This window comes from Perissodus microlepis, chromosome 23 (assembly GCF_051167445.1).
Source record: "Perissodus microlepis isolate ML-2025 ecotype Zambia chromosome 23, ASM5116744v1, whole genome shotgun sequence".
NCBI lineage: Eukaryota > Metazoa > Chordata > Actinopteri > Cichliformes > Cichlidae > Perissodus > Perissodus microlepis.
Genome location: NC_140482.1, coordinates 36524706 through 36550888, shown reverse-complemented (window position 1 = coordinate 36550888; position 26183 = coordinate 36524706). Strand labels below are relative to the sequence as shown.

General features: G+C 41.9%; 4 protein-coding genes across 4 annotated transcripts in view; 2 read left to right on the top strand and 2 right to left on the bottom strand.

Moving 5' to 3' along the window:
* The window catches only part of lrrc52 (leucine rich repeat containing 52), a 33423-nt gene extending 31801 nt beyond the window's left edge, over positions 1 to 1622 (bottom strand). The window contains exon 1 of the mRNA XM_084921731.1: positions 277 to 1622. Coding sequence (XP_084777857.1) covers positions 277 to 925 — 649 coding nt within the window. The 5' untranslated portion in view covers positions 926 to 1622. The remainder of the gene's footprint in view (positions 1 to 276) is intronic.
* A 7458-nt stretch (positions 1623 to 9080) lies between these two features.
* On the top strand, positions 9081 to 14809 carry echdc2 (enoyl CoA hydratase domain containing 2). Its single transcript, XM_084921481.1, has 11 exons — positions 9081 to 9399; positions 11290 to 11357; positions 11455 to 11542; positions 11626 to 11712; positions 11828 to 11920; positions 12730 to 12786; positions 12893 to 12955; positions 13054 to 13178; positions 14034 to 14084; positions 14157 to 14204; positions 14425 to 14809. Exons 1-11 carry the CDS (start codon positions 9159 to 9161, stop codon positions 14500 to 14502), a joined length of 999 nt encoding a protein of 332 aa, XP_084777607.1. The 5' UTR covers positions 9081 to 9158; the 3' UTR covers positions 14503 to 14809.
* zyg11 (zyg-11 family member, cell cycle regulator) lies at positions 14806 to 24307 on the bottom strand. Its single transcript, XM_084921475.1, has 18 exons — positions 23865 to 24307; positions 23614 to 23779; positions 23134 to 23345; positions 22732 to 23049; positions 22474 to 22587; positions 22252 to 22368; positions 22028 to 22168; positions 21577 to 21753; positions 19650 to 19714; positions 19322 to 19421; positions 19167 to 19217; positions 18900 to 19061; positions 18664 to 18711; positions 18362 to 18559; positions 18215 to 18267; positions 17386 to 17483; positions 17085 to 17285; positions 14806 to 17013 (listed from the first exon to the last, which is right to left on the bottom strand). Exons 1-17 carry the CDS (start codon positions 23886 to 23888, stop codon positions 17095 to 17097), a joined length of 2235 nt encoding a protein of 744 aa, XP_084777601.1. The 5' UTR covers positions 23889 to 24307; the 3' UTR covers positions 14806 to 17013; positions 17085 to 17094.
* Positions 24308 to 24356: 49 nt separating this feature from the next.
* On the top strand, positions 24357 to 26099 carry coa7 (cytochrome c oxidase assembly factor 7). The gene is made up of 3 exons (XM_084921482.1): positions 24357 to 24742; positions 24844 to 24984; positions 25467 to 26099. Exons 1-3 carry the CDS (start codon positions 24637 to 24639, stop codon positions 25910 to 25912), a joined length of 693 nt encoding a protein of 230 aa, XP_084777608.1. The 5' UTR covers positions 24357 to 24636; the 3' UTR covers positions 25913 to 26099.
* The last annotated feature ends 84 nt before the right edge of the window (positions 26100 to 26183 follow it).

The following is a 26183-nucleotide window of genomic DNA, read 5'->3' as shown; positions in this document are numbered from 1 at the left end:
AATAAGTGGCCCATCATCAGGAGCTAAGCCATCCACAAATGATGAAACCTTTAGCGCAAGGTCTTAAAAGTAAGAATAGTTTCTTTTCCAGGAAAGAGCAGCCAAACGCACAGTGATCACCTCACAAAAGACTGCTGCCAACTGAAAAATAAACATGCATATATGGACCAATTTATGTGTTGTGCTATGTTCCATATAAAAGTAAAAAATACATTATAATTTTTTAAGTGTTTAAAACCATCATAAATGCCCGTTTGCGTATACATACAACCTCACCTTGGAACTTGTATCCCTCTATCTGCAGCCAAAGGCAGAGGTCCTCTGTGTCACAGTCGCATCTCCATGGGTTGCCGCTGAGCCCCAGAGACCTCAGAGCAGGCAGGGCGATCAGGCTGCTAATGTTTAGGGTCGTCAGGTTGTTCCGGCTCACATCGAGCACCTGCAGAGCCATGTTCTCTGCAAAGGCATCCGGGTGGATCTCCCCCAGACTCGGGTTATCCGTCAGCCGGAGCATCACCAGAGACGCCAGGGGCCCGAAAGTCCGGTCCTCGATCTGCAGCAGGTTGTTGAATGACAAGTCCAGATAAGCGAGTTTCCTCAAGTTCCCGAAAGTGGACTCGGAGATTTCTGTCAGTGAGTTGTTGCTACAATCCAGATAGACCAGATCGGAAAGGTAGTTGAGCTGCAGCGCCGGTAGGTCCCCGATGCGGTTGTTCGAGATTATGAGCTGCCGGGTGGCCAGGGGGAGGTCATTGGGAAACTGGGTAAGATCCTGGCCAGCGCACTGGACCACCAGCTGGTCGTCGCACACGCATCTGTCAGGGCAACCGGCAGTGAGAGCCGGTGAAGGGGCCACCCCCATCACGAAGATAAAGAGGAAGAGGAGTCGGAGGGACTGGGCACTGGGCTCGGGCAAGAGACGCATGACGAGGCCGCCCAGAGCGTCATGAACTCGGGCTGAGCTGGACCAGGACTCTCCGGCGTTCTCCGGGCATCCTGCATGGGTGTGAGTAGCTGGGAGAGAGCCGGTGAGTGTCTGGCTGTCGCTGCCTGAAATCCCGGCTGCGGTTTATATCCAGGCTCTTTCTCTCTTTCTCAGAAAGGCTATCGGTCAGTCACTCACACGCACGCTGGCGCACCACGCACGTCGCCACCAGACATCATTTCAGAAGGTGACCGCTTCTCAGGCTCAGTGGGTGAGACTTGTGCAGCTTATCGGACTTTGTCCCACCTGAGGAGACCAAAGAACCATTGAATGTTGTCGATCGCCCCCTCCGAGTCTCATCTTTGTGAATTAGTCGACTCCATCGGAGAGCATTGTTTATTTAGTTTCCAAACAAATACCATGACTTACGCAAAAAATTAAAACAAATCCCTGAATCCTGAACGCAGAGTCCGCAAAATGTTCTCCGTGGAGACGCACTCGGCTCACACGTGTCCTTGACTGTGTTTGTCTGAGTGATGTGCGCCACCGTCCAGCAGGCAAGTCGTGTTTTTCCCTCAGGAGTGCAACTGAAAGTGCGTCCTTCCACTGCGCTCACTCAGCCCTGTGTGACCGTGGCTCACTGCCGCGCTGTACTGATGCTGTCTCGCTCTGTGCGCCCTCCCTTTCTGACTCTCCATCCGCGCGTATACTGCAGCTCTGCACACACAAAAGTCCAGTTTGTGGTGTGTGTGTGTGTGTGTGTGTTGGCTATGGGCAATTTGTAGTGGTGACGTCAGCAGGTGTTGCCCTCTTTAGAAAACCAGACGCCCAGAGAGCAAACCGTCCGACCATCCGGTGAAACTCAAAGTCCTCGTGCCGTTGTGTGTTTGTGTGTGCGCGCATAAAATAATAATAATAATAATAATAACAATAATAATGAAAACAACTCAATCATAATCTTGTCTGAAAGCAGCAGCCTCTTAGCCATGCACAAATTTAACAGGCCTTATCTCATGTGGTCCACTGGCTAATTTGTCCCTTGTCTTTTCCCCCAGCGGCTTGTTGACAACATAATGCATTCAAATTGGATTGTGCGCGCGCGTAGTTATTAATTTTTTTCCGGCATAGTCAGATTTTAATTTGGTCAGGCAGTCACACACTCCCTTATCCACATGCCACACGTTTTGTTGTCTTACAATTGGAAGGAAGTTGACAGGATGTTGACTGTCACATCCCATTAGTGTCATTCAAAAGTTCACTTTCAAATGGGAGATGAGTGAAGCAAAGGTGTTATGCAAAGCTATGTGACAGGTGTCAGAGATGGAAATAGTTCAAAAGTCAGACAAATTAGGTCAAAGGCTCCTTCGCTAAGGGGTCACATAGAGGCATGGACTTCATCAATCCAACTGTAGTTAAACTGGCCACAGCTCAGCTACAAATCCCCTTCTAGTAAAAAACAACAACCCTAAATTATATTTTAGTTTGTACAAATATCTTGTCAGCTATCCAAATTCAAATGAAGCAATACTAATGCCCTGAAAATTTTCTTACAGGAAAGACCGTTTCACCCCAAAAACACTATCGCTATCCAACATATGTCAGGTCAAAGGTTAAGGGTTTAGGGCAGGACTTCCTCATTTGAGCTAGTAGCATAGTTAAACCACAGCAGGAGCTTAAACATGCATATAAGAAATAGCTGGTTGTGTTTTGTCAAAGGTGACTGCTGTCAGGAGTCTAAAATGTAGCGTAAATTTTTTGTTTCTTCTGAAAACATGAAGTGAGGAGCATAAAATGCCACTTTCAACAATCTTAAACAGAATTAACCCAATCTGGTATGAACATGAAACCAGAGATCAAGAGAGTCAGAGTTCTTTGATTTACAAACACCCTGGTGGCATTTTTATTGCAATCAATGAAGAACCTTAATCTTGGTTTAAAAAAACAAAACAACAACAACAACAACATTGGAAGCTTTAACATATTAGAATGTCAGGGGTAAATATTAATTTTCAGGAGCCAGTTAGATCAGCACAAACACCAACACCTTTAAAACTTTAAATTAGTAAATTTAATCCTTTTTATTTAAAAATAATGAAAAGAAAATTACAAGCACAGTAACTATTTCTTTGTTTGTGGTCTCTCATTGTTTTCCATCTGCCTTCAGAGCTACTTGTCAGGTTAGGGCTGTGTGCAGGCAGGAGTGGTGGTAAGGAGGACCCAAAGTGCAGACGCTCGGAGGCAAAAGTGTATTTCAACTCTCCGCTTTTATTGCTGGCAAACGTAACAAAAATCCAAATAAACTTACATGAGCAGGCAGCCCAAACACACAGCATAAATGAGGGTAGACCACGACACAGAGAAACACAGGGCTTAAATACACAGGGGGAGCAATCAGGGAATGGGTAACAGGAGGGAAACACAGCTGGGGCAAATCAGGCCTAACGAGACAAAGGAAGCAAAACCAGACGCATATACATGAGACACGGACTTTCAAAGTAAAACAGGAAACATAACACAGACTGAACTAAAGACACAGACTCACATGCAGGCACTGCAACAGAGGGAACAGAGACATGGGACCAGGGCAGACAGACTCTGGACACGGGGATAAAGCAACTAAGGATACACAGAGACGCGAACTTGACAAGGGGATACAGCTGACAGGGGAGACAGAGCAACTAGAGAAGACAGAGACATAAACCATAAGACAGAACTCAAAGAAACCAAAGACTAGAAATGATAAATAATATAATAAACTCAAAAACCCTGGGTCAACGACCCAGGCATCCTAACACTACTGTCTGATAAATCTGTTATTCATCCTAAAAAGTTTATTCTCCAAGAAACCCAATTTCAAGTTATTCTAGTAGTGTAAAAATTTTTTTTTATCAAATATAGGAAAACAAGAATAAGATTGTTACTTTAATTAAAACAGTATTTAAGACAAGTGACCTTTATTTCACTGCTGTGGGGGGGAAAAAAGGCTTGAAATCTAAAAACATAGCCCAAAAAAGCATATTTACAAATGCCCAACTGGTTTCCAACCTGGAGTCAGGACTGCTACGAGTGGGTTGAAGGCAAATAAATGATCAAAGGTTGGTTGGATAATTGCACAGCCCCTTAAGATGATATTTTTTTAAGAAAGGAAAGTCAGTCGAGTAACATGTTGCCAGAGGAGACAAGCAGGCGCTGCTTCATAATAAGAGTTCACACAGATAACAAGCTGTAAAATGTTACAGCTCTGACACCTACATCTTTTCATTTCAGAGCTGTTGTGGTCCAGCATGGTTATCTATCTCCAGTCTGATGTATGATTATTGAAGTAAAGCTCCACCGAGCCCTGAGCGGCCTGGAGAAAAATGAGTCTATTTGATCAGTGTCGGTTTCTCTCGGCCCGTCTGCTCCCTCTGTCGTGGGTTTCTGTCTAAATGGCCCAGCTGGATCGTGTTCGCACCTAACTGCCTTGGTAAAGCCTGGTGATCAGAATCATTAATGTGACTTTCCTCCCTGACTGCTCAAAATGGTGTCAGCTTCCAAAGGGGCTTGTGTACATCCATGTGCTTGCATGCGTGCGTGAGCTGAGTGAACATCATGTGTCCAGGCTACGCGGCATTCGATGTCTTGTCTCGTACGGTCATGTGAGAGTGGTATGCGGTCTGTGTCATGCTCGTCTGCATGGATGTGACAGTGCACCTGTGTGGAGTGTGTGAGCGTATCTTTATTTTTTAATAAGGGTGTGTTCAGTGTCAGCTGTCAAGTGCCAGACAGACCGTCTGATCCCCAACCTGAGGAGAGGACTACCTCTACCATTAGAGGTGTCACTCACCTTTCCCTTCAGATCCACTACTTCACATCTTTTTGTTTTTCTTTGGAGAAATTGCTGGACTAAATAATGACAAGACAAATTGTTTTTCTTTTTTGTAACAGCTGAAAATACTCACTTTTCCCGAGCATATAGCTATAACTCCACTCTCCCTTTCTCTTTTTGTGGCTCAGTATGGTTGTAACTCTTCTCCCATTTTGCACAATCCCTCAGGCTATAAGGCCAAGGCTCTTTATTTTCAGGTTGTGTCAAAGTCCATCACTTTAATGTAACTGAGCCAAGAGTACAGTCATCTATCAGTCACACAGACTGCCTCCATACTGGATGCTATGGATAGAAAAGATTAAGTATAAAGAGACCGAACATGTGGACATTACATTTTATTTACAGCCTGTAATGGCTCAGCTTGGCCATAAAGAGGACTAATCTGAAAAAGGTCAAAATCATATTTTCATGTGCAGTGCTGTCCAGGGAGCATTTGAGTACTTAACATAATCCTGTGTTACATTAACATATTTGAGTGTTTTGCAGTTCAAAGGGTTCCTTATTTATATTTAACGCTGCTTTGGTGCAGCTCCTGTGAAGAAAAAAAAAATCTATTTCATTTCCTTCGCTTTAAAACAGCTTTTACTGCCTGTCTCTCACAAAAAGGTTTGAGAGTGCTCACAGCCACAGATGTGTAGCAGGTCTGGTCATACTATGAGTATTGGCTCTCTTTGACATCATAAAGAGTCAAGAATAAAAAAAACCCCAAAACTAAATGAACCTGTGTGCATGGAGCACTCAGAAGGCTGACTGGGTTACTTAAACATATGCTGACCTGATAATTTGACATGTGAAAAATGAGCATGTACCACTGTAAACAGGATATCTTTGTCCATTATTGTGAACACATAAAAACAGCTCACTGCTCATAACTATGGTCAAGGTTCTCCAACATGTAGGCTCATCTGGCTCAGGAGGTAGAGGAGGTTGGTGGGTCACTCCTCTGCTTCTCCAGTCTCCATGTCAAAATATCCTAGATCATAGTGTAGGTGTGTGTGTAAATGTCAGACAAGGTGTGTATAGAAAGGTTCCTGTTGTGCATGTTTGGATGAATGAGGATTGTAGTAAAATGTGCGTTGAGTTCTCAGGGTAAACACGTGCTCTAAGAAGCAGACTGGGTGATGTTAGCTGTATGTTTACTTATTTTCCAAGGTATACTTGAGTAGCACTGTGGATACTTGCTAGATGCACACCCTGATCAGGATTCAAACACCTGGTTTATTCCAAAAACAGTAATATTTTCACTACATTATCCAGATGCATCATTAGTACCAGAATCAGAGGCTGAAGGATCAGCTGGAGCAATGTTCTAGTCTATAATAGTCCCAGTGGTAATGGAAGGGTTAGGCACCTAAACTGGAAGCATGTCTCCAGCTATATATATATGTATGTGTGTGTGTAGATATATATATATATATATATATATATATATATATATATATATATATATATTGTTTAAAAATTCAGTGAAAAGACTAAAACCAGCAATGTCAAGATTACTGCTTTTTAAACTTCATCTATGGAACTCAATTCCAAGTCACATGAATCATACCAAGGATATAAATAAATATATCCCTCATAAATAAATCACATATGCAATAATTTTCCTAAACAGCTGGGCCACATAGACTTTTTTTAAGCAAAAATTAACATGTGAATGTGCAGCTTTCAGTTTTCAGCTGTGGGATACTAAACAATGGTGCTCTCCTAAGTGCATAAGGCATCAGGATGAAGTATGTGGGATTGAGTAAAAATAGATTAGTGCCCATGTTCATTTTAATAAATGCACATGGAGCCAGTGCAGCAGCACAGCTCACAGATACAGATGGAAATATCTCAGCAAGTGGGCTTATATGAAATTTTAAAAAGACATTTGTGAACCCCTCATTTACCATGTTTCTCCTCTTTCTCATCATTGTGTGACTTTTTTTGGTTTTGGGGGGCTTTTGGTAAAAATATAGACATTTACCAGATGTTTCCCCCTTTTTTTCCCCCTTTTTTTTACACTTCTGATTTGTAGTTGATGAATGTAACTGAGTTACATTTTGATAGGATTCTGTTGGCAAGCAGACGCAGCTTTATCAATCTGTAGTATCATCAGAGCATATTTATCCACTCCACCCTGCTTCGATGCTCACGTAACATCCTTCTCTGCCCCCTCACAAATCACCTCACACACAAATCAGGATCACCTGAAAACACATCTGCTCTCATTTTCTTTACCTAATCACTCTTCTTTCCGTTGCACCCCCCCCCCCCACACACACACACACCGCACACACAGACTTATGACACTGAGATACTTATAAACAAAGAGGGTATTGTTGCACAATTCTTGTTTCTTCCATAGTTATGTCAGTAAATTAAGACCTTATTTCTTTATAGGTGTTTATAGGAGAATCACATGTGTTAGTATTACAGCATATCAGTGTGATGAAGCGCTGCATGTAAAGCTCAAACGCACTGCACGCGCCCTGTTGAGCTCATTGTACCTTCTTACTTTTCCCAGACATATCTGGTAACTGAATGCCACTCATTCCCTCTGACTCACGCCCTACCTCATCAGCCATCACCAGCCCACTGTGTACAAACTCAGCCCTGGGCTTTAATAAAGATAATGCTGAAAGCATGTCTGAGAGGGCAAATAAAGGCCCTTGTGAACAGAGTTCACAAACCTCGAATCAGCCCTCTGATACGAGGCTGACCCCTGCAGGAACGGAGGGGAATCAATGTGTGGTTGACACCGAATAAAGTGTGTTGTTTCTGTGATGTTTGTTAAAAGAGGATAAAGTCTGAAAATGTAGGTCTTGGAAATAACCACCAAAGTCATGAAAATGCAGAACAAATACTTACTTCTCTGTTTTTTTGTAAAATGGTGGAATAATAATCTTCGCTTGCTTTTGTCCCAGAGTGCTGGAATGATGCGAGTCCAACCTGTGCATCTTTTCTGGGAACAGACTGTCTACATCAGTCAGAGTCCATCAGGCTCAGTTTCTGTCACTCACACACCCTCACACTCAAACTGTGAGTGTCATCTTCTATCAGTTTTCCGTCTCAAGGCACACATGAGAAGAGGAAGGCAAACCTGCCAGACATCAAATCTGGACAACCTGTTCTCCTCCAAATCTCTCAGGTAACTTTCCACCTCACTGCAACAGAACCTACAGACTAATGCAGATCTCTTTTCTCTGTCTCTTTGCCTCTCAAATGAAGCCTTATCAGCAACTGAACATTTATATTTAAATGTTTCTTACGTTACCTGTCATTCTTTCTTCCTCTATTCCTCCCTTTCTTTTATTTATTCAATTTGTCTGTGATTAGTGGTGGAATTTATATAATTAAAAAATGAAATGTGTGTTTAAATATGCATCTGTGCAATTATGGGCATAGTTTCAATCTCACTTTCCCACTTCTTCCTGCCCACTCTCGTGACCTGACACCTTGCAGCACACACAGCCAACTACACATTGCACCGATGATTAATTTACATTTCAATTACAAATTAATATGATTCATTGCCCAGAGCCATTGGCATCCATGTTAATTAGGAAGGGTAAACAAAGAGAGGCTGCATTAAAATGGACTCTGAACAGTGCCGTGGCACACTGGATGTAATCTGACTGATTTGAATGTAATCAGATGTACTTGAAAGTTAAAATAGAAACACAGACCCGACTCTCTAATTTCAGGCCGTTGTGCCATCAAAGCAACTGTCTGGCTTCGTGATTGCATAAGCTATAAAGACCTGCTCAATAATGCATGGTCAAACTAGACATGAGAAGTCTGACGGAAAACCTTACCTCAACAAGCTGTGTGATGTCTGGCCAAAGACTGGACACTCCAGAGACAGGACAACAGGCTGGAGGACAACGTGTGTTTGTTGTCATATGGTTGGGATCTAAATGTCTTTACAGTCACAGTGGAGGGACTTAAAATTCAATCAGAATATATTTAATGTGAGAATTGATTTCATGTTCAGGTGATGTCAAGACTGAGTGTGTGTGTGGGTGTGTGTCAGGGAGATGAAGAAGTAAAAATAAACTTTCACAACACAATTTTCAGTCTTACTCTTCTAGAAGGAAATAATGACTGGAATCAGGAAGCATAAAAATCCCACGTTTTAAAAATATGACACTAATTTCAAACATTTCACTGTTACATCATTAAAGAGTGACCCCTCGTGGGTACAACCTTGTTTCAGCCACTCTTGCACTTTGCTTCCACCGTGCTGGCGTGAAAAAGGGTCATTAGCATCCAAGTCCCTCCTCTCACAGGAAGAAAGCAGCATTAAACTTCCTGCAGCGTTAACTTTTGTTGCACGGTCTTCCTGCTTTTAGAAGCTGCTCAGCAAAGTAAAAGACAAGCATGACAACAATCCTCTGCAGACTGACAGGGCCGAGGTGCTCATTGTGGAGATACGGGGCTGTGATTAAGAGGGAAACTCACAGCCGAACTTCCCATGTGATTCCGCAGGGAGGAGCGCGACTCCTGGCCGGCGGCGGTCGGCCTCTGACGGGATACAGTCGCGCACAAAGCCGCAGGCAGCACACTGAGGCGGCGGCTGCCGTAGAGGTGGATTTAAAGCGGTTAGAGGGGAAAGACGATGGTAGGGGCACTTTTTGCATAACTGTATGACGATAACACGAAAGTTTGCAGAAACATATTTTTGTGTTTGACATCTTCTCAACGCTTTAGTCTCACGGAACCCCTCGCAGATGTCAAATTTCTGTGCTTACTTGCTGTCTGGTGACGACTGGTCGATAACTCCCACAGGTTATCGTATTTCTAGATTACTGTTGAAACGGGCGGTTGTGTTGAAGGACATTGATTTCTTCTCATGAATTCAAACTGTACTTTTTAACATGACAAGGAGACTTCACATAAATGAAATATGGAGACTCTTAAATAAATCAGTAATTAGGTTATATATCAACACCGAGCTCCAGTACTGTTTTATTACTGATTAGCAGAACAATTGTTTAAGTATAGATGCATAACGCGTTACTGTTTATCAGAACTACCAGTAAACATTTATTTAGGCGTGTAGTAAGAAAGTAACCACATTCTGCTGGGAGTTGAAAAGTAGTGCCCCCCCTTATTTCTTTAATTTTGCACGAAGTTTTAAATTTATTCACTGACTAAATCATTAATTTGCTACTCTTAATACATTTTAATTCAAGTTATGTCTTTAATGCATAGCAATGTGTATTTTTAATAAGTTTCATGCGCACAAGCAAGCCATTTTCGCATTGTGAGAACATATTTTTATGTAGCTTTATTGTTTCCATGTTTATTTTGTATGTTCGACATTATTTTTACACATGTCATGTGTCAGGTTAAAGGAGCACATTTTAATCAGAGTGTAGCATCAAGTCAGTTAAACTTCTGGGATATTGATCTGGTCATTTACCGTAAGTAGCAGTGAGGTTTGTTAATCGGTTTCAGGTGCTTTAGTGTTAATTAAATTAAGAACAGATACAACAGAGGAGTAACAATGAGACAATGCTCAAAACAGGAATGCATATACAGGTGGAGGTCACTAGCAGTTTCTTCCCTTCTCATCTTTCCTGACTTTTTTTTCCCATTAGTTTTGCATAAGGCTAGGGTCAGTGTCACCATTGTTAGCATGAGCAATACCTGCACCCTACAGAGGTGGCACAGGTAGTGCAAATCCTCCAGGATGGTATAACAATATTGCTAGAAGGGTTGCCTTGTCTCCCAGCACAGTCACAGGAACATGGAACTGATTCCAGGAAACGAGCATATACTTTAGGAGAGCTGGACAGGACCATAGAAGTCCTTAACTCATCAGCAGGACTGATACCTGCTCCTTTATGCAAGGAGGAACAGGATGAGTCCTACAAATTGACCAACAGGAGGCCAATGGTGTGAATATCTCTGGCCAAGCAATCAGAAATAGACTTTACGAAGGTCAGCCTCCTCCAGTGGGCTCTGTGTTCACTGCCCAGCACCGTGGAGCCCAGTAGGCAGGTCCACCAGTGGCATCCTGTGCTTGTCACAGATGATAGCAGCCTCACCCTGAGCACAAGTGACAGACATGGGAGGGCCTGGAAAAGTCGCAGTGAACATTATGCTGCCTGTAACATTGTTTCAGGCCATCAGTAGATGGTAGCATATCAGTAGATATATCCCACAACAATCTGATGAGTTTCTTTAATTTTCTTTTAACAGCAGAGTATTTTAACACTTATATGTGAGCGTTTTAGGTTTCAACTGGCTTTTGTTACAAATTAAATATTTTTGTTTCAGGATATGTTTTACGTATTAGGCATACTACGTGTCTTCCAGACTAAGGTGACTGTAGAAAGCCGATTCCATGGCTTGATAGGCTTGATTTCCATCATGGTCACGGTGGAAATAAATAGTTAATGAACCCACATTTTTACTGAATTGTAAACGGCACGTTTATAAAAACTCAGCAAGATTAATTTCTAGCTGTTGCCCTTTATTCCTGTTGTTGCTTTCTTTTCCTCAGGGATCGTAGAAGTGTTGATGTGCCGGCACAAAGCCAGAAATGCTCTCGGCAATGTGTTTGTGTCACAGGTAAGCAGACTTGCACGTCTTTCTCTCTCTCTCTCTCTCACACACACATTAAACACATATGCAGCAGCCACTGAGACATGATGACGTGTGTGTGCAGATGAGGAAGGTGGTTTCCACTCTGTACAATGACTCAGCGGTACGTGTGGTTATCTTCAGGAGTTTAGTGCCGGGCGTTTTCTGTGCAGGTGAGGGATCTCTGGTGCCAGGAAGGTGTGATCAAAGTGTGCAGTAATGATGTGTGACCATGTGCGTTATGATTTATGGTCAGGTGCCGATCTGAAGGAGAGAGCTCTGATGAACAACTCTGAGTCCGATCTGTTTGTTCACGGCCTGCGCTCCCTCATGACTCAAATAGGTAAAAAAACAAACAAAAAAAACATTAAGGTTGAGTGATTAGTCAGTCTTTTTTTCAAGCTAAATGTGTTTGTTCATTTGTAAACTTTGCTCACTTTGTTTCAATAACCTGGCAGCATTGTTGCCCACGCCGACCATCGCAGCGATGGATGGAGTTGCACTGGGAGGTGGATTGGAGTTAGCCTTGGCCTGTGACCTTCGCGCTGCTGGTGAGTGACCTCTGAACCTTCACCTGTCAACTCCAAATTGGATCTGCTTTCTTTCTTCAGGTGATGCTAATCAGGTTAGAAAGGGGATGTCATGTTCCCTTTACAGCTGTCACTAATCCACTCATATCAGATCAGTGGTGGAGAATAGCAGTTTCAACTTGGGATCATTTCTCTTCATTGACAATTTCCTCATTGGACACACAGGATTCCCCGGGGGGGTCAAAAAATAATCTTAGAGCGCAGAAAACATTTCTGAAAAGATTTCAAAATATTGTGTATTTTAAAAGTTTCCATTATATGTAGACTGACGTTAATTTTTTTTATTGTACTATTTAGTTTAAATGAATATATGTTGTACTATTCACACAATATTTACACAATTTCAGCTATCACAGTTAATGAACATGTAATTTACTGAAACAATATCTTCTAAAATGAAACAAAACTTTCCCAACTCTTTATAAGTAACTTAGGGGGAAATTAAACTGTCATCTTTTAAACAGCTTTGAATGAATGTAAATGTGTTATATACACAATGGTCAAGCTAAAAACATACTCCTGAGACGATGGAGCTCTAATGATCTGTTGATGAGCTTGGGGACTAATGAGGCCACATCTGCCCAGCTGTTCATGCGTTTGAACCTTCATGTGATTGGTTATATTGATTGGTTGAGCACAGATGAGCTGGGTGAGCAGGTGTTTGTGTCAATTGCTCTGACAGAGACATCAGTCAGATTTTACACTCTCTCCAGCTTAATGGCACTTAGACCTTCAACTGTCCTCTGTTTGTGTGTGTATGTGTGTTGCAGCAAATTCGGCACAGATGGGTCTTATTGAGACGACACGGGGGCTGCTCCCAGGGGCGGGTAAGACGAACAGAGGTCACTGAAATGACCCTGAACTGCACTGACTGTATGTAAATAGAGATAAAGCAGCTGTGATAAGTTGACCTTGAGGTGGTTTGTCCTGCAGGGGGCAGTCAGCGTCTGCCACGGATGATCGGTGTCACTCTGGCCAAAGAGCTCATTTTCACAGGTAGTAATTCGGAAATATTGATGTGATTTTAGTGGCACTGAATAGTCATCAGTGAGCAAGGATTTTGTGTGTCACTGTCTCTCCTTGTCTGTTATCAGGCAGGCGTGTGGGAGGGCAGACAGCTCTGGAAATGGGGCTCATAAACAGAGTAGTAGAACAGAACCAGACAGGAGACGCTGCCTACAGAGAGGCACTCAGCCTGGCCAGGGAGATACTGCCCCAGGTTAGAGTACAAACACACTTTTCATGCCGCTACAGCTCTGATACTGCTGCATCTCTCCTCCTTCAGGCAGGGGGATCTGCTCCCTTTCCCCTTTCTCTGGATGCAGTGGAGGGGGAAGAAACAAAAACAATGCATTTCTTTTTTCCTTTCTTCCATCTTGTTTTTTTTTCCTCTTCCCACCTTCCCTCTCACCATCTCCCTCTGCTTGTCCCTCTCTCCAGGCCTCTGTCGTTCCATATATCTTTCACTCCAGTTCAGATGCCCACAGTCAGTGGGGTTAGAGTGGCAGTCAAGGGGAGAAATGGACCACAAATAGCACCATACACTCACATTTTCCAACACATTTATGCTCGACTTAGCACGGATTGATTGATTAACAGGATCTTGCACTGAATCAAAGTGAGGGAGCACAGAGGAAATAATAAGAGGGTGTAGATCTTTATTTTGGCACTTCTGTTTTCCTGGAATTTCTAAGACAAATGTACTGCTGCTTGCATGTGATTAAACTGTAAAGAGTTCCTCCAGTTAAATTTCTGTAGAAATGCATTGCTCACATTGATTGATCAACAGTTTAATGTTTTGGGATTTTTGATTCTCTCTCTCAAACTTTAATTTTTTAACAAAAAATAGAATAAACAACAACATAAAGGGACGTCAGTGGTAGAGTGAAATAAAGTAGCTAAGTATCAGAGACAAAAACGTAAAGGAAGGTGAGCATTTTTGTGTCTATCATTGTTTATATTCCAAAGGTCCTATGGTCCTAAAGTAGAGCCAATCCAGGTGGTTTGGGCACCTGATTAGGATGGAAGGAGATAATACCATCGGCATCTAACCCTTTTTGTTTCTGTTGCTCAGGCTCCTATTGCAGTGCGGATGGCTAAAGAGGCAATGAACAGAGGCTTGGAGGTACATTATGAATCCCAGATCTTCTTTAAAGGTCTTTACATCAGTGAATTTAGTGACTGTTCTCTCTTCCAGGTTGATATCGCTTCAGCAATGGCGATAGAGAGGATGTGTTATGCTCGAGTAAGTCTTCCACTTCTTGTTTATGGTTTCCGAAACACTTACTAATTTTAATATGGCATAATTGTTGTGGTTCAGGAATTTTCTTTTGAGCTAAATTCTAAGGCAACCCAACACATAGCTGATGCTGTTCAAAATTAAATTCTAGTTGGGCCTAGCTTTGACACGGACCTTCTGATGCTCGCTCCACTTAAATCATCATTTACTTGTCCTCTCTTTATAGGTCATCCCCACACGGGACCGACAAGAGGGTATGGCAGCCTTCATAGAGAAGAGAGCTCCGCGGTACACTGGGGAATAAACTCCTTTGAGCTACTGGATTTCTTTGTCGTACCAACATGTGAATACAGAAGCACACTGCTTTCTGTAGCCCGATGTCAGATAAACAATTAACATCTATTGATTGTCTTTGTGACTCTCAGCCGGTGCCAGTACATTAATTTAGGCCATGCAAGTGCTCAATAGTGGCCGCTTGCTTTTGTGACTCAGGATCAGACTGACAAGTGCAGACTGTTTACAATTTGTTATATTTGCTGCTTTATCAGGAACAGGGTCATCTTTGAAATGAAACTAAATAAATAAAAAAGACAGCACATGGGTCATCTCCAGTTTTATGGCAATGTACATTCTTTATTTCTAAATTTGAAAATGCGATTCTGAGCAGCAACATGGCACAATCACAGCAGACATACAGTACCTTGACTTTCTGCATCTTCCAATGGATTAAAACGCTTGTGGAAAAAACTAAAAACTGGCCTTTTATGCAGGGCGATATTCAACTAAACTACACAACTTTAGGGAAAAAAAAACCCCAAAAGTTCTGTCATCTAAGACTATCCTTGTGGAAACACTATTAGCCTGGGACACATGCGTCATTAACAAGCTCATCAACAACTGATTTACAGAATACAATAGGGCCACAATTCACTGAGCTGATGAGGTGTGTATGCTTTGCTGACAGCTGCTCAAGTATCATTTTGGAGCCTAATGTTCTATATTTATCTATATTACCATACATCCAGTAATCTTTTCAAGTCTCCTGACCTGTCACTGGCATTCCTGCCAAACAAATTTATCTCAAATTATTTAGAAAGTGTTATTTATCAAAGTGTTTCAGCAAAAGTTTTGCATTTTGAGAATAAAATTTGACCAGAAAAATCGCCTCCATTCTGGCAGCTAGTGGTCACTTTCCTACCTTTAGTTTGTGGATTAAGGGAGTCGACTTTATTCTCAAAATGCAAAAATAATTGTACTTTATTCTGCTTCATGTCTCCTCAGTACTCTTTCCTAGTTATGTGTTGACAGCATAGTAAATGACAAGGCCTGCAATAAGAGATGAACAACAAAAATGTAGCCAGTCTAAGCTGTAACAGCAAGTCTAAACAGCAGAAGCATAACTGTTAAAATGGCAGCCTGTAGGATGCAGACATCACACGGCCGGTCACTTTCAGAACAGAGAAATGCCTTTAAATAATTTAAATGTTTCCACTCTATTGTTGTATAAACAGTTTTTCTTCCCTTTGTTCAATCAGATGGAACTGAAAAACATACAGTAGAATAATTTCCGTGCAATCACTCCTAAACAACGACCCCCCCCCACCCCCCTTCAGTATCCTTATGTACAAATACATACACACTTTGAGATGCAGACACTTGTACAAGCGCATATATGCACACATGCTCACACTGAAGTGCTGTCTGTCTTAAAGACACTCAGATGCATAACAAAAACATACTTATATATAAATATATACACAAGTTTCTCAAAGAGAAAACAGATGTGACTCACTGCAAATGTACACCTATCCTCACTATGCTGGCCACATCATTATTGCCATTTGTGTCCAGGAAAGTATATTTGGACGTAAACAGACACATGTGACTGTAGTACTCAGCTTATCATGTAAATTGTCCTCTTGAGCTTTCTGCACTGCTGGCTCTGCCACCAAGCGGACTGATTTAGGGCTCCCCAATGTTTAGAAAATTTAAAGAAAAAAATGCAATCGAGTTTCTCAAAAAGATGATTTCTCTATAATTTAGTTTATCGTGTTTGAATGTTTGGAACGCCCGAACCCACTGAATACACCCTCGGCAAGCGTCCTGTCACATCAAATCAAAGGCATTAGCTGATAAAAGACTAAATGACGAGTAGAGCAGCAGTAGTATTGCAGACCCAGAGGCGGGGGTTTCAGTGAACTGAGCACTGCCATAAACAAACAAGCAGGCATTCCTAAAACGAACAGTATAAGCATTCAGACAAACCCTAACCCCCATGCTTGAGCTCGGGGCGATGGCATGCGTAAATTTAAGAGCTAATCAACCAGTTCAGACATCCATAGTACTCTGTAACATATGAGGGTATCAGGGTATTGGCCCTCAGTTGAGCTTTGGGGAATTATTCCCAAACTGAGATTTGTAAGTGTGCACTGACATGTTTCGGGTTAAAAATACAAAAAACAATTCCTCTTGATACCAAAAGCTGACTGGAAAAGGCCCAAACACAAATTCATGATTTGATTTGAGCTCTAGTGACAGACAGTTTGTCATAATTTACTTTTTTCTTATTTTTTGATAAGCACACAGAGAAATGTTTTTTTAAAGAGAAAAAAGCGAGAAAATAAATAAGGTTACTGTGTGCAAAGAACTGCAATGCCTCTGTCCTTAATTCAGTTTACATTTTTAGAGATTCTTGTAAGTCCATGTTTGTGTGTGAGATATATTCTCACACACACAAACACACACGTGACCACCACCTCCCATCCACGGTGGGACCCAGCTTAATTTCCTCTTCTTCACCAGATATTCTGATTTTCTGAAAGAGAATGAAAGCATAATCAATCTTCAACCTCTGCGAGGGTGAGCTAGCTGCTGATCATGCCTTACCTCTGTGAGGTTACTGCGGCGGTGGGCGGCGACTTGTGTGTGTGTGTAGTGGCTGGCCGGTGCGAGCTCTGTGGCGCTGTAGGCTCTCTAGTATGCTCCCAGCCAGCAGTTTGACGTCTCTGTGGGTCTGTGGGTGTTTGTGAACATGCTCCAGCTGCTGCAGACCACCCTCCTCCAACAACATGCTGCAATAGCGAGAAGCTGCACACACAGAAGTATCCACAAGGGGTTTGAGTAGGTGAGGCATCACATTAAGCTCGAATAATCTTTGGTTTTATTTTTGCATGGATCTGTGTCTCACCGTTCTTGCTACAGACATGTTGCATTGCCCAGGCTGCCCACAGCTGGACACCAGGGGTGTGAAAACACTCCAGTAGGGGAAAGAAGGGGTTAAATGACCTAAAGAAGGGAAGAAAATGACAATTATTGTGTGACAGGATTAAAATGGGAAGCAGAGCCTTCAGCCATCGTGTCCCTTACATGTAGAACCAGCTACTCAAAAGTGGGAGAGACGGGCACCATCTGTAATTTAAGATCAAGCTTAAAATGCTCATTTTTGATAAACACTATGGTTAGGACTGGATCAGGTGACCCTAAACCATTCCTTTGTTATGCTAGACTCTGGAGGCTGGGATGTACTACGCACTTGTCCCTAATGTCTTACATTAAACCCACATTATACTGAAATGTCACTATGACTATTGGCATTTAATTTTGCTTACACTTGCTTACAGTTTGTGCTTTACCTTGTTTGTAATTTATCATCTTTTTGTCTGTCTCAGGATAAAGGATGCCTGATTCTACTGGAGGTCTTTTAGTTTAAAGGCGGTTTCCCCCCCCCACTGTCATCAAATGCTTCAATTTATTGGTTTGTAGGGTCTTGGCGTTATAATATTAGGTGCCCTGAGATTACAGAATCTGTCTCCAAATACATTAAGGAAAAACAAAAAACAAAACATTGAACTGAATGTAACGTATTAACATGAGGTTTGGAAGATTTGGCTCTGAGATCTATAAATTTGAGATTTTGCTGACAATAGTTAGCATAGTCGCCTCTCGGCAAGAAGGTTTCCTGTTTTGGCATCCTTTTTATAATACTCCATCATTATTGAATAGAAGCTGTATCTCACCTGTAGGCCACCATTTCACACTCTGGTGGGGGCCACTTCATAATGACAGCATGCTGCACAGACACACAAACGCATCACGCTAAAAACCAACATTTCCAATAACCGTATTTATGCACAAGAGTTCTCATTAAGCTTGCTTATTCCTACCAATTGCTCAAGCAGTGAGGACCGAAGACTGGGGCTGAGCGCCCAGGCCTCTTTTCCTCGTGATGTCAGATGTGCAAGGATGCCTGCAGCGAAGTAGCTGACCTCCACTTCCGGGCTGTGCAGCAGACTGCTGATATGGTCCAGAAACCCCTGCACCATGAGCTCTCCATGCAGCTCCCCAACCTCTGCTATGTTGTTCTACAACAATCAAAAGGCGAGCAGGGAATAATGATTCCTTAATTTTGTTAACGCATTCTAGATTCAGTTTAGCTTCGGGATGAAAAAAAGAGAAGTAAACTCACCAAAAGCCCGAGAACCTTCTGCTGAATAGAAGATTCATTGGGGAACGACTGCAGATAAAGAGAGGGGGAGGTAGGGATAAAAACAACAGTGAGTCATCTTGCCCCGAAGCGATGTGTACTTATACGGAGGAACACATCATTAAGTGTGATGATGAATTCCTATAGAAATCTGCTTAAATTTGTCCTGTATGTAACATTGCCTATTTTCTTTACATGTTCACATAATTTCCATGTACCTCTAGAACTTTAATGAACAGATCTAGCCCCTGGTTTTCGATAAAATGGCGGCAGGTTGTTGGCGATTCATCAGTGAGGTTCCAGAGTGCACTCAGTGTAAATTTGAGGGTGGCATCCACCACGCCCTGAGTTGCCTTCTGACGCACGATGTGGAGCAGTTGCTGCAGGGCAGAGAGAATGCATTGTACTGCCTTTTTTCGATAAATGAGTAAAGGCAGATGAAAGTCATCCAAGATTAAAAAAACAACAACAACAACAAAACATACTTTCACGATAAACAGCTCTGCTCCCAGCTGGGCTGTCTGCTCTGTGGATAACTGCAAAAAAGAAAATGTTGCAGCACTCAGAGAAAATACCCTACAGATGTATTTTCAATGCATGAATAACCGCATATGTGGTACTAATACAACATCAAATGTACCTTAGCAGCGAGTATGGAAATGATTGCCACAGCCATCCTCTGCATGTTTTGATCTTCGTGGTTGCAAAGCCACTGCATGACCAGTTTGGCAGCTTCAAACCTTTAAACAGTAAAAGGAAGCAGAGCATTTTAAATTCTACCTTTACTGAAAATGTGCTACGTCACAAACCGAGAATTACGAATTAACTTTGATCACATTTTGGCATGTTTATAGTTAAAATCTTTGACAACCTTTAAAAAAAAAATGAAAATTAAAAAAACAAAAAAACAAACAAACCCCTAATAACAAAATGATCAATATTTACACAACAAATGTGGTGTTTCCCACCTGTTGAATGGAACTTCTTGCAAAATGCGATCACTGCACAGAGACAGCAAGCAGTTTTTCTGCAACTATGGAAAGAGAAAACAGCCATGATTGCAGAACCTAAAAGCTATCAGACTGCTGCTACTGCTGCTCCCATGTTTTTAATCTTCTCATCAGTTCTGTTTAGTCACAATAGGCTGGTTAAATATTATATCTGACTTAGAGCCTGTGCAGGAAAATATAATGGAAAATGAATATATAACAGTGCTCACAGATAAACTGCATTTTCAAGCTTACTACAATGGGAGAAACATTAATTCCGCATGCAAACATGTGAGCTAGTTTAGAAAGCATATGCTAAATCCTTTTTTTTTCTCTTGACTTTGTGTACAGAGTCTCTTTAGTGGACAACATGGGGAAAATACACAGTGAAAAACAACAGAACTAACAAAGGTTCTTTTGGACACTCCCTTATTTATAAAAGGTCACCACAGTGGATGGATACAGATATTTGTTTTTTAAAATGCTGGATTCCCATCACAACCTTTCAAGGGACTTTTGTCCCTTGTCTGAAACATCCAACAGAGGAAATGTTTGACATAAAAACACAAGAAGTAACGTTCAAATCATATTTCTAAGAATTATAGTGTAGATATTATTTATTATTGTAATTTGCACCACTCTCTCACATAATCTAAGTCTTACTTTACTATTCTTTAATTACCCCATTTTTATTTTTATTTTTTATATAAGAGCAACATTTCTTGTACTATCACACAGCATAAGTTCTACTCACTATGCACCTGTGGCACTTTAACTGTGTTGTTTATTTACTGTGGACTCATTTTTATTTTTTATTATGCTTCTATAGATAAAGTATCCATCTATCTATAAAAACTGCCTATTCAGCATGTGGCTAAAACACAACACAACCTCAACTGTACATCATCACAACACTGAACAGTTATCACACAAAGCACGTTTTCCCCATAATTTTAGAATAAAATGTGTATCGCTTAACAAATCCTTTTGTCCAATATCCAGCTGTGCATGTCACTTCCTATAATGGTTCATTTCTACTTGTGACCAGATCCCTGCATTTGTTTCCATTACAGGCTGTATTGATTTGGAAATCTTGTTACTGAGGAACAAACAAACATAACGCTACACAGTGCACTATTTACTTGTGTTTTGTGAAAAAAAGGGAAACTACTTATTGTGGTTGTGGGAAGTTCCTCAAATCTTTCTAAATTTCATACTGTCGCAACACTCACGGGTGTTACCAAACGACCCAGCTAACACAGTGTTCTCCAAAGCTGACACGCTGCTGCCACTACCCTCAAGAGTACTGGACTAAAACTGTGCTCGCCTTTAAACTTGATTTCTTACTTTTGTTTAACACATCTATCTGACAACTTAGTTGACCAAGTTTGATTTATTATTAATGTATGCAGAAGCAGGCTGTGAGAGTGAATGTAATAATGTCTACTGTATAAACAGGCAACAAAAAGAAAAAAAATTTGGCTATAAAATCCATGTAGAGCAACGACAATCTTGATGCTTTTAAAATGGAAAAACTTTGTGCCCTTTAAAAAGATTTATAATCTATAATTATAATTTCCAATTTATCCTTATTAGCTGTTTTTTTTTTGTAAGTGACCATTTCATCCTCTATGTTACGAGTTACAAAACCCACACGTTTAAAATTAAGAAATCCACTAATGTGTGAAAGGAAAATTGTTTCAGTGAATGCCATTATAACATGCAAAGAGCCATTTTCTGAGAAACTGTGACATAATGGACAAAAAAAAGAGAAGAAGAAGAAGAAGAAAGAAAAGTTTCCTGTGCAGGTAAACTGTATCAGCCAATTGCAACCTGCTAAATAAAATCTACGTTATAAACTAACTGTTTATTGGGAATGAGCAAAAGCAGCCAGGCATTAAGCTACCTGCTGGTGGTTGGGGAAAGTCCTCATGGCTTCCAGTAGAAGCTGAGTGACGGTGCTCAACAGTCGAACTGGCATCCCTGCTGCCAGGTCCTGCTTCGTCAGGTTGAACACACAGGCGCTCGCGGCTAGCTGGACATTCAGAGTGGACGGATGATTCTTCATTCCCAAAACTACCAGCTATTAAAAAAAAAAAAAAAAAAAAAAAAACACACAGAAAGAGGAAGAAAAAAAATTCAAGAAACAGGAAGTCGAGAATGATGAGTAACTAAACTGTGCAGAGATACAATGGTGGTATAGTGCTTCTTCACTTGAGGAGGATATCTGTGGCTGACAAAGGCACCAATTAAGGTTAAGACATTATGTGCACTACTTAACCATGATATGATGCTATAATTTCTTTTAAGGATTAAGTAAAATAATAACTTGATAGGTTCAACGATAATGTGTTTACCTTTAGGATGTCAGGCCTTGGCTTCTCCATGACATGAGTGAGGCTAAACAGATGAAAGAGAGCTTCTCTCACAAAACCTTCTCTCTCACTGTAGCGCCGCAGTGCCTCACAGATCTGAGTCTCATTAGCTTCTCCAGTCACCTGATGGCACACAGAAGATACTTCAGCAAACCTGATGTTTTCACTTTTTGTTTAGTGCCTATTAATGATCATTCTATACCTACCTTTAGATTTCCTTCTCCTGATAGGAAGTCTGAAAAACCAGCATCTGTGGCCAGAAGTCCCACAAAGGTCATTCCTGGCCTCTCTTCAACAAATGCCTTAACAGCTGCATCTGTCACCTGTAACATTCACAGATATAAGAAATTACTCGACTTTAAAATATGTGTTCTTTGACTGCGGTTTAACCAAGAAACAAATAAAAATATTAAAGCAGATGAACACACCTGTTTCCTCCCTGAGACATCTAGGGAAACAAGGGCGGGCAGAATCCCCGGCTGTCCAAGAAGTTGACGAGCCACGTCAGAGGTAAACTGTTTATCATCACTAATGTCCAGGTGCTGCATGTGCAAAGGTTTACACACACACAAACAGGCATGGCTTATGAAACCTCAGAGATGGAGTTTTCTTAAAATGTTTTTGAAAAAAACAAAACAAAAACAGAGAAACAGGTTTAATACTAGACACACAATCAAACCACTAACCTGCAATACATTCAACTGGCCTATGACTCCCAGCAGCTGAGCAGTGCTCATCTCCAGCCTTTTCAACTGATGCAGTGTCAGTGAGCGCAGCCGCTCCTTCAGGCCCAGCAGCGGGCTCAGGTTTGTGACTGAAGTATTAGAAAGATCGAGGCTCTCCAGCCGAGGCAGGGAACACACATCGCCTAGCCCAGAGTCGTAGAAGTCTACATTAGCTAGAGAGAGGGAACGCAAGCCCTGGAGGGCACTGAAGCGATACCAGATTGGTTCCTCCAGAGAGGACATGGTGAGGCCTGTAAGGACAAGTCGCTGGAGGGACTCCTGCCGGGAGAAAGTTTAAATTACTTTCATACTGTGGAAAGAAAGGGCAGTTATCCACAAAAAATTGACACACTCTCATATTACCTGACAATATTTATTAGTGGCCAGCCCCTGCAGGATATCAGGAATGGTAAGGTCTGCATTGACCCGGGCAGCATCCAACTCCAGCAATCTGTGAGGGCACAGGGCTTTCTGGAAGGCCTCTGCAGAGATCCGTGCAGTACGGATGCAGGCCCGTCTCAACCGCAAGTATTCAGAGTTCCGAAACACACCCACTGTGCTGTCGTTCAGCAGACCTATAGCAGAGTGAATTTATCTTTCGGAATCAAGCACAACCTTAAACAACACTGGCTTTTTACCCAGGGCAAGGATTTAATTTACCGGCCATCAGTTTGAAGTGGCTTTCACTTCAAATATTTCCCCCAAGTGCAAGTTAAGATTTTTCATCCTCATGAGTATCATGGTGACTTTTTACGATCCAATGAATAATGTATGTGTGTAGAAACTAGAGTGCTAAGCTGCAGCAATACTCTTGACTATTCGTAAACGTCTTTAAAGGTTTACCTTCAGTGGCCATTTTGGCCAGCAGCTGGTCTGCCAGCTCCTGCGGGAAGAGTACAGCCTCCCTGAAACAGAAGGAGCCATCAGGGCGCTTCACGCAGAAACACTCCAGGTTTTGGCTCACATAGGTGAGGCACAGGTCTGTCAGAGCCGCTGGAGACGCCTCATCCTGAAAACCAAGAGGTGTGTTGATGTGGATGCACCGAGTACAATTTTCTACAACTGTCAAAGCAAATAAATCACCTGAGACTTACCGTGTTTAGGAAACTGCAGGCCATGGCAAAGGCTTTAAAAGAAAATATATTTTTAGCTTGTAAAACCGAGACTTGTGATTATATAACCAGCCTGTTCGTCGTCTCGGACACCTCTTTCCCTTTCAGTTTACAGTGTCCACCTGTGTGAGAGTCTGAGGAGCTGCTGATCACTCTGAGAGGTACCAGGAGAACGTGACGACGCACGAACACAACGGAGCTTAACGGAGAGCCAGCTAGCTAGCTCACTTGGTGTCTCGGTGGTAGAAAATCACCCCGCGAGCAAAAACGCCGAAAGCTTACGGATGAGGGGGAATTCATGTCGACCAGCTGCTGAAGCGACCGAAAGACTGAACCTAGAAACCTGTTTGGCATGTAGTTTCCACTGTGAGCAGTTGGATCTATTTTTAACTAGAGCGACTAGACAGACAGTAAACAAAGGTCATAGCACCGGAAGTACATTAACGAAGGGAGGCTGGACTACGGAAGCCCGCAAGGAAGGGTTACAAAACCAGGAAGCGAACAGCCGACAACAAACGTGACCGCGTCCATCCGCTTTTCAAAGGGACACTATTATACCATCAAGCACACTTTGCTCATATGACTTCACATTTAGCGGCAAGCATCCAGATAGACCTTTGCGTTTTGGGAAGAACTTTTTCAGCATCGCATATCAAAGTCAGTCATCAAGGTCAAGCAGCAGCGGTGGACGCCGTGAGGAGCTGAGCACATGTGATTGTTGCAGAGGTGAAACTAATTCAAGTAAAGCGGAGAAATGGCTGGACTTATAAATTTTGAAGACGAGAAGGAAGTGAAGCAGTTTTTGGATAATTTAGGCGTGGAGTACAGCTTTCAGTGCTACAATGAGAAAGATCCTGAAGGTAGAAGTTTCTGAGCTGTTCACAGATCGGTGGTGCTGAAACACATGGTAGTTATGCAGTTCTGCTTTCCTCACTCTTTGCCCCCTGTTTCATGCTTTTAGGGTGCCAAAGGCTCGCTGACTACTTGGAAGGGGTCAAGAAGAACTACGATTCTGCAGCACAAGTGCTCAAACATAACTGTGAGACGCATGGGCATGGAGAGAGCTGCTATAAACTCGGTGCTTACCATGTCACCGGCAAAGGTGGATATTTAACCTCCTTATTTATCTTTTCTGAAGTGTTAAATACTAAACACTATACTGAAGGCTTTGAGTTTCTGTTAGACTTTTATATCTACCCTACTACATTTCAATGTGAAATCGAAATATTGTGCCATTTTATTTTATTCAAATTAAGATTTTATAAGAAAAGCTCACGAAAGGGCAACCACTAAGCCTAACTGGTCCGTGGTTCATTTAGCTGTCACAGTATTTTGTGTCAGCACAACTGTAAAAGCTGAAAAGTTTCCAGGATAAACTTCTGAAGTGATGACCTATTGAAGCAACTGTGCATAATATAGTGCACATATTATCACCAGTCATTTAAGTACTACTTGTAATTTTGATCCTTTGATACATTTTGCAGCTTGTTACTAGCATGAATGACCTCTAAGGTTACTTCTACTTAAGTAATGCCATTACAAAATTCTAAGTCAGTCCCCTAATCTTTTTTTTTTCTCCACCAGGTGGAGTCACCCAGTGTCTAAAAGCAGCCTACTCTTGTTTTCTGCACTCCTGCAATTCTGGAGGAAAGAAGTCTGTAGACGCTTGCCATAATGTTGGTCTTTTAGCCCATGACGGACAAGCTATGGAAGGAGGACCTGACCTGAAAGCAGCTCGGCAGTACTATGAGAAGGCCTGCGCAGGTGGATTCGCTCCTTCCTGCTTTAACCTCAGCGCTTTGTTCATTCAGGGCAATTCCAAAGGGCTGGCATCAGATATGGCTCTCGCTCTAAAATACGCTAACAGGGCTTGTGAGCTGGGACACGTGTGGGGCTGTGCCAATGCAAGTCGCATGTACAGACTTGGGGATGGTACAGAAAAGGACGAAAAGAAAGCAGAGGAGCTGAAAAATCGAGCAAGGGAGCTGCATGGTTTAGAAAAGGAAAGGCAGCTTAAGTTTGGGGAGTAACACACTTTTGTTGAATTATCGTTGTTTTGGTTTAGATTATTTGTTAGATAGTTTGTTTGAATAAACCCACCTCGTTCACAGGGTTCAACGATTGAAGATAATGTCTATTATTTTTAAAAACATGATTAAGTGCATCAGTACATTCAAAACATTTGCAAAAAAAAATAAAAATGTTACATTCATCTCATTTCTGTGCAAGTGTTGATTTTTTCCCCATGTTTCTGTGATTTGTGGTGTATAAATGACTACACATGAGCCTATACAGTTTGAA

Coding starts and splice junctions, on each gene's coding strand:
- zyg11 (XM_084921475.1), bottom strand. CDS start 23,888: ATGGCCTGCAGTTTCCTAAACACG. Junction 22,369..22,473: donor ATGTCTCAGGGAGGAAACAG/GTGTGTTCATCT, acceptor TGAATGTTACAG/GTGACAGATGCAGCTGTTAA. Junction 19,715..21,576: donor CTTTCCCCAACCACCAGCAG/GTAGCTTAATGC, acceptor CTCTTTCCATAG/TTGCAGAAAAACTGCTTGCT.
- coa7 (XM_084921482.1), top strand. CDS start 24,637: ATGGCTGGACTTATAAATTTTGAAGACGAGAAGGAAGTGAAGCAGTTT. Junction 24,743..24,843: donor CAATGAGAAAGATCCTGAAG/GTAGAAGTTTCT, acceptor TCATGCTTTTAG/GGTGCCAAAGGCTCGCTGAC. Junction 24,985..25,466: donor TTACCATGTCACCGGCAAAG/GTGGATATTTAA, acceptor TTTCTCCACCAG/GTGGAGTCACCCAGTGTCTA.
- echdc2 (XM_084921481.1), top strand. CDS start 9,159: ATGACAACAATCCTCTGCAGACTGACAGGGCCGAGGTGCTCATTGTGG. Junction 11,358..11,454: donor GCAATGTGTTTGTGTCACAG/GTAAGCAGACTT, acceptor GTGTGTGTGCAG/ATGAGGAAGGTGGTTTCCAC. Junction 11,921..12,729: donor CTGTGACCTTCGCGCTGCTG/GTGAGTGACCTC, acceptor TGTGTGTTGCAG/CAAATTCGGCACAGATGGGT.